This window comes from Austrofundulus limnaeus, unplaced genomic scaffold (genome assembly GCF_001266775.1).
Source record: "Austrofundulus limnaeus strain Quisiro unplaced genomic scaffold, Austrofundulus_limnaeus-1.0 Scaffold538, whole genome shotgun sequence".
Lineage (NCBI taxonomy): Eukaryota > Metazoa > Chordata > Actinopteri > Cyprinodontiformes > Rivulidae > Austrofundulus > Austrofundulus limnaeus.
The window spans coordinates 266,017-272,067 of NW_013952940.1; the positions used below are offsets into that span (position 1 = coordinate 266,017).

Consider the following 6,051-nt stretch of genomic DNA (forward strand, 5'->3'; position numbering starts at 1 on the left):
ACTTTGTGTTGGTCTTTCACATTAAATTCCAGTGAAATATATTTATGTTTGTGGTTGTAATGTGACAAAATATGGAAAAGTTCAAGGGGTATGAATGCTTTTGCAAACCACTGTACATGCTGAGGAGAACAGCTTCAGTCAGATGTTTACATACGGTCATTTTGGTTCGAGCACCTCAACAAGCCGCTCCAAGTCTTTGTTTCTGCTACCACATACAAGCGCATATCTTTGCAAACAAAAGTAGTCATGATCTGTTATCTTTAATTTCTGCAGAGTTAGCTGGTAGTTAATGATTCCTTAGTTTCTCTGTTTTGCCCTAAACAACTTGTTGTCAGAAGCTAACGTTAGCACTGAACGTCAATCGAATGTAAACATACGGCAAGCCAGGAGTGACACAAAATACATAAACGCGCCTCAAACACATGCTATGGGGGAGAAGAAGAAAAATAAATAAAATCCATCTCATGCCCTGTGGATCGACTTTCCAAAATTTAAATGAAATTTATCCAAGATGGATTAAATCGATGTTTTTACCCAGCCCTACTTCACACACTGATGGTGGTAAGCTACACTGTAGCCACAGCTGCCCTGGGGCACACTCAGAGGCGGGGCTGCCATGCACCAGTGCAACCAGACCATCTTTCAGAGCTCTTCATGGCCAAGCACCAGAATACATTAAAAGTCTCATTTCCTCTTAAAACCCCAAACGAGACCTCCACTCACAGGATCAACATCTCCTTATGGTTCCCCTCACTCGCTTTAAGACCCGTGGTGACCGGTCCTTCTCCTCTGTGGCCCCCAGGCTCTGGAATGAACTCCCTTTTAATCTGCGCTTCCTTGATAACTTTGTCTCTTTCAAGTCACTCCTAAAAACTCACTTTTTCTCTCGTGTTTAGCTAACCATTTCACCATTACTGCCAGCCTACCTCCACTGTACATGCTCACTCATCTGTGTTTTATTATTGACTTACACCATATTTTTCTCTCCCGAATTCATTATGTTTGTATTATTGTATATTTTGAACTGCATTGACCTTGTGTTTGATTTACAATTTTAGAAATTAATTTCTTGATTTGATGTTTCAGTTTTTCATAGCTTAAGTTTTATTATGTTTTTCTGTTTCATTTTATTCTTTTGACCATTTTTATACTGTTAATGATTGTACAGCACCTTGTGAATATATTTCTGTGAAAGGCGCTTTATAAATAAAACTTCACTTACTTACTGACTTACAACCAGACCATCTGACCAACAACAGAAAGGCAGGGAAATATCTTGCCCAAGGACACAACAAAACTATTATTTTTGATTAAATCAGAGTAAAAATAAAAGCAAATTTCAGAGTCGAGTTAGTTTTGACTGACTTTAGAGATAAACTGTAGCAGTGCTTCAAACGCATTTCTCATTCAGACGGCTGACATGAAACTTTCCATCAATGTCTGAAACAAAGTGAAAACAACTTACAAAGAGTCATCTTCAAAAATGCCTTGGTCCCACTCCTCTCTCGCCGATAATCCTCTCATCCCAGACAAAACAATTACATCCTACAAACAAATAAATCAGAGTGATTACATATAAAACTTAAAAAAAAAAACAGTTGGGAAATTCTTACCTTCTGCTCTTTCTGCTTCCTGCTTTTTCGGCCTCTACTTTTAGTCCTCAAAGAATTCTGAAACAAAAAACATGCCAAGAAGTTTTCACAACTCAAATCATCTTTAGCAACACAACAGGAGCGAAAATAAGTGTTTTAAAAATCACTCACATTTTCATTTTCATCAGACTTTTTTAAGACCGAGCAATGTCCATCTGAGAAACAAAAGCAAGGAGTTCAACCACTCAACAGTTTAAGAATCAGACACTRGATCAAGTCAAAATACCCACCCATCATATCAAAATATTCATCCAGTATGGCGTGACAAGACACATAGTTGTCCCTATACTCCTCCAGAGTCCAGATAAACAGCCTCATGTCCTGAGTCGGAGCCTGCTTTAGGTATTCAGTCACAGTCAAGCCAGTGCTTGAAAAAAATTCTGGTATGGCGCTGAGCTTTTCTAAAATCATCTCCTTCAGWGGTTCAAAGTGGAGCAGAAGAGTCAGGTCCTGCTGCTCCAGGTGTTCGGCGTGCTGATTGATGAAGGTCCGGGCGGCGTTCAGACCTGATCGGAGAGCAGCCGGTCAGATTTCAACTGGCTGCAGATTTTCAAAGCTTTAGCATAGAATAAAAACTGACCTGTGTCGTTCAGCTGAGAGGCCCAGCTGCTCAGTTTGGGGTTAATATCCACACAGCTGCTGAGCTGTTGGATAAAAACACGAGCCCAAACCCGGTTCTTCCTTTCCAGCAGCAGCTCCACAGCCTGACCCAAAGCCTCCAGTGGCTCCWGCTGCCAGTTCAGCAGCCTCTCGGCGATCTGGTTCCGCCTCAACAAGTCCAGCTCCAACCAGGGCTTCAGACCGCCGACRAGCACAGAAATGTGGAGACCCTTCTCCTCCTTCAGGAGGTCCATGTTCTGGTTGATCTGCAGGAGAACCGGATCTCTGTACACCAACCAGGCTGAAACACGACAGAAAGAGATATGTTTGGTTAAGTTACTCTGGGAAACAAAAACTGCAGCAGATATCGTCACTCAGACACTTTCAGAAATATTTTATACTTTTTATACAACCTTTTTGTTGACTGTGTGATCCAGAGTCATCGCTCTGCTGCAGAATCTCCACGTCGATGGTCTGTATATCTTGAAATAACGGCTTATTATACTGTTTCTTTTTCAACTTCTGCTCCTCTTTTGATTTTAATTTATTTAGACTAAAATAAGAAAAACAAAGAACACCAGAAATACAACTTATTACTTAAAGGATTAGATCAAGTGAAAAATAACAGAATCCTAAGAAAAAAACTGAATCTCCTCAGGTTTAACAAACTGTACTCCTCATCAATCTGTAGCTGTGTTTCCATTACAGATGTGCGCAAAACTTTGTCGATATTCTGTTAATGTCGAAAAAACACAGTTTCACAACTGCAGTGTTTCCATTAAGTAATAAATGTTATTAAAGTCACGTGAATACRTTTGTTCTCATGATAAGTCATTACAAACATGGCRGCGATGGATGTAAACACATAGCATGTTGCTACCACGACACTAGCGCTCATCATCAGAGGAGACGTCGGCGTCTTTTATCGAGGCTTTCCAGAGACAAGTCCCTACTTGGGAGCGGCTACGTATGCTGTGTTTTTGGCAAATTGTAGTCGCTGAGTTTACTATTTTATACTACTTCTGTGATATTACTACTACTTCTACTTCCTATTATCTTCTTCATCATCGTCTTTTTCACCAGTAGAAACAGCCGGTTGTTGATCACGTGACTCCTGTGATGTGAAAAAAGTGTTTCCATTGCGGTTTTACGAAAAACACCAATTTCAATACGGCTGAAAAACCACCTCATCCTAGCGCAAAAACATTGTCGAAAAACGTAATATATTTTTTTAATTGACGTGTTTCCATTGAGCAAATTTATTTTTGAAATTCTAATTTGTGCATTTTCATGGTGAATGGAAACACAGCTTGTGTCGGATCAGATTTGCAGCTCAGAGCCTCATTGATTTTTTTTTTAAATTTCCATCCAAGATTTTCATTTATGTCATAAAGACAAGACATTTTCATTACAGCCTTACTATAGATGGTTCTCTATGGTACACCTTACCATTAACAGTAAAATCAATTACATATGGTTGTTTAAAAATAGAGTGAGTCAAAAGTATCAGGACATCCTTTTATCTCAGAAAGAAAGTGGAAAATGAAATAAATGGAGGTTGAGTCCAAAACATGGTCACCATCTTGAAAGCTGCCATTTTGGATCAATAGCTGTGTTTCCACTGACCATGAAAATGCGCAATTTAGAATTTCGAAAGTAAATGTGCTCAATGGAAACACATCAATTTCGAAAAAAATTACATTTTTCGACAAAATGTTTTTGCACCAGGATGAGGAGGTTTTTCGGCCGTATTGAAATTGGTGTTTTTCGCAAAACTGCAATGGAAACACCTTTTTTGCATCACAGGAGTCACATGATCAACTGTGGGTCTGTGGGGCCCTACTGGCAAAAAAAGACGACAACGAAGAAGATAACAGGAAGTAAAAGTAGTAGTAATATCACAGAAGTAGTAAAAGAAAGTAGTAAACTCACCAACTACAATTTCCCAAAAACACAGCATACGTAGCCGCTCCCATGTATAAGGGGCCTGTCGCTCGAAAGCCTCGATAAAAGACGCCGACGTCTCCTCTGATGATGAGCGCTAGTGTCGTGGTAGCAACATGCTATGTGTTTACATCCATCGCTGCCATGTTTGTAATGACTTATCATGAGAACAAACATATTCACGCGTGACTTTAATAGCATTTCTTAATGGAAACACTGCAGTTGTGAAACTGTGTTTTTTGACATTAACAGAATATCGACAAAGTTTTGTGCACATTTGCAATGGAAACGCAGCTATTGTCAACTTTTTTCCTACTGGGAATGTGGTAGCGTATCAAAAGACCAAAGATTTCTCAGAAACGGATTGACCAGATGTGTTTATCTGATTGTGACAATCAATTTCTGGTCTTCATGACCACTCTCACATTGGAAAAACTAGCTCTGAATCCAATATGGCAGCTTTCAAAATCACTGCCAAACAGGCTCCCTCATCAACTACTTGCTGGGGAATTCTAATATTTTATTTTCCCTGTTCGTTTCTGAAATAAAAGGGTGTCCTGAGACTTTTGAATCAAGATTTGTTTCCTCCTCAGCTTCTGTCTCACCTTGAACATTTCTGAGTCACTTTTGGTTTTTTTGCTGTTTGCGGTTTACTGATGGCAGCTTCAAACTGAAAAGACAAAAACATCCGGGTCAACACCAACATCTCATTTTTCATCATTAAAGTTTAATTCTTAGAGATTTCTCCCTACCTTACATTTCACCAAACCCGTTGGACAAAAGATTTTGATACTACAGATTTTACCGATGCAGTCGGGAGTCAAACATTTTTCATGAAGGATGTCCTGCGACAGAAACATAAAACATGATGACAGAAAACATACAGAGGCATTTACGAAGAGAAATAACCTAAAACAAACCTTTTCACTCTTCTCTAAGAAACGTGTGGTCTTCAGACTCTTCCAGCAGTTGATGTGAAACTCCACCCTGCAGCTCTGACAGCAACACATCTGAACGTAACCCTGAGGAAAACACGAGCACACGTTGGAAAACTCCCCGAGCCTGAGAAGAACTCATGTTTTAAAAACATTCAAAGCAACTGAATTTACCTTAAAATCTGGGTCGGTTAGGTAGATTTCAGGTTTCAAAGGGCAAAGACATTTTTCAAGACGACAAACGGCATCAGGAGGAGGAGGAAATTTACACAACTCTATAGAATGCTCCAAAATTTCCTTTAAAAATTAAAATAAATTAAAAGTCAACCTGATGCATTAAAAGCTTCATGAATACAAAATGTTTAATACTTTATAAAAACCGGACCCACCTTAAAGTATTCAGGTTGTGTTTCTTTGACGATCTCTTTAGTTAAAGGCCAGGTGAGTTTACCTGGCATTATTTGATTTTTCACCATTTGTAAAGAATCTGAAAACTGCTGCAGAGCGACCACAAACCTGTTAGAAAACAAACAAAAACGTGACCCACGTTGCATCACTTCAAACAGCAGACGTGAGCGGATTCTTCTCTACCTGTTTTGTCTGAGAAATACTCGACCAGCAGCGTAACAAACCAGACACTGAAACATCCGCTCCTCGTAGCCGTTCATCTTTTCAAGAAGTTTCTCCGTTTCTGCGAGTTCCTGCGTTCGAGAAGGACGGATGTTGTGAAAGCAGCAGATTTAACATCGAACCTTATTTTCCATCATAAACACCACAGTTAGGGCTGAGATAATTCAACGATATAAATATATATCACCATAGACACGTGTTTAATATCAATAAAAACATATCAGATAATATCAATAATTTCAGAGGTTATTAAAGGGATCCCCGATTAGTTGTAACATTAGACTTTATTT

The 6,051-nt window shown here is 39.2% G+C and overlaps 1 protein-coding gene across 1 annotated transcript in view; it reads right to left on the reverse strand.

Annotated features, from left to right (window-relative positions):
- Positions 1-6,051, reverse strand: part of ttc3 (tetratricopeptide repeat domain 3) — a gene marked incomplete in the record, with an annotated part of 26,510 nt that overhangs the window by 12,602 nt on the left and 7,857 nt on the right. Inside the window, 12 exon segments of the mRNA XM_014026261.1 lie at positions 1,466-1,545; positions 1,614-1,670; positions 1,764-1,807; positions 1,883-2,158; positions 2,233-2,553; positions 2,666-2,805; positions 4,802-4,866; positions 4,949-5,041; positions 5,117-5,218; positions 5,306-5,428; positions 5,521-5,647; positions 5,723-5,832. Of these exon segments, the coding sequence (XP_013881715.1) occupies positions 1,466-1,545; positions 1,614-1,670; positions 1,764-1,807; positions 1,883-2,158; positions 2,233-2,553; positions 2,666-2,805; positions 4,802-4,866; positions 4,949-5,041; positions 5,117-5,218; positions 5,306-5,428; positions 5,521-5,647; positions 5,723-5,832 (1,538 nt within the window).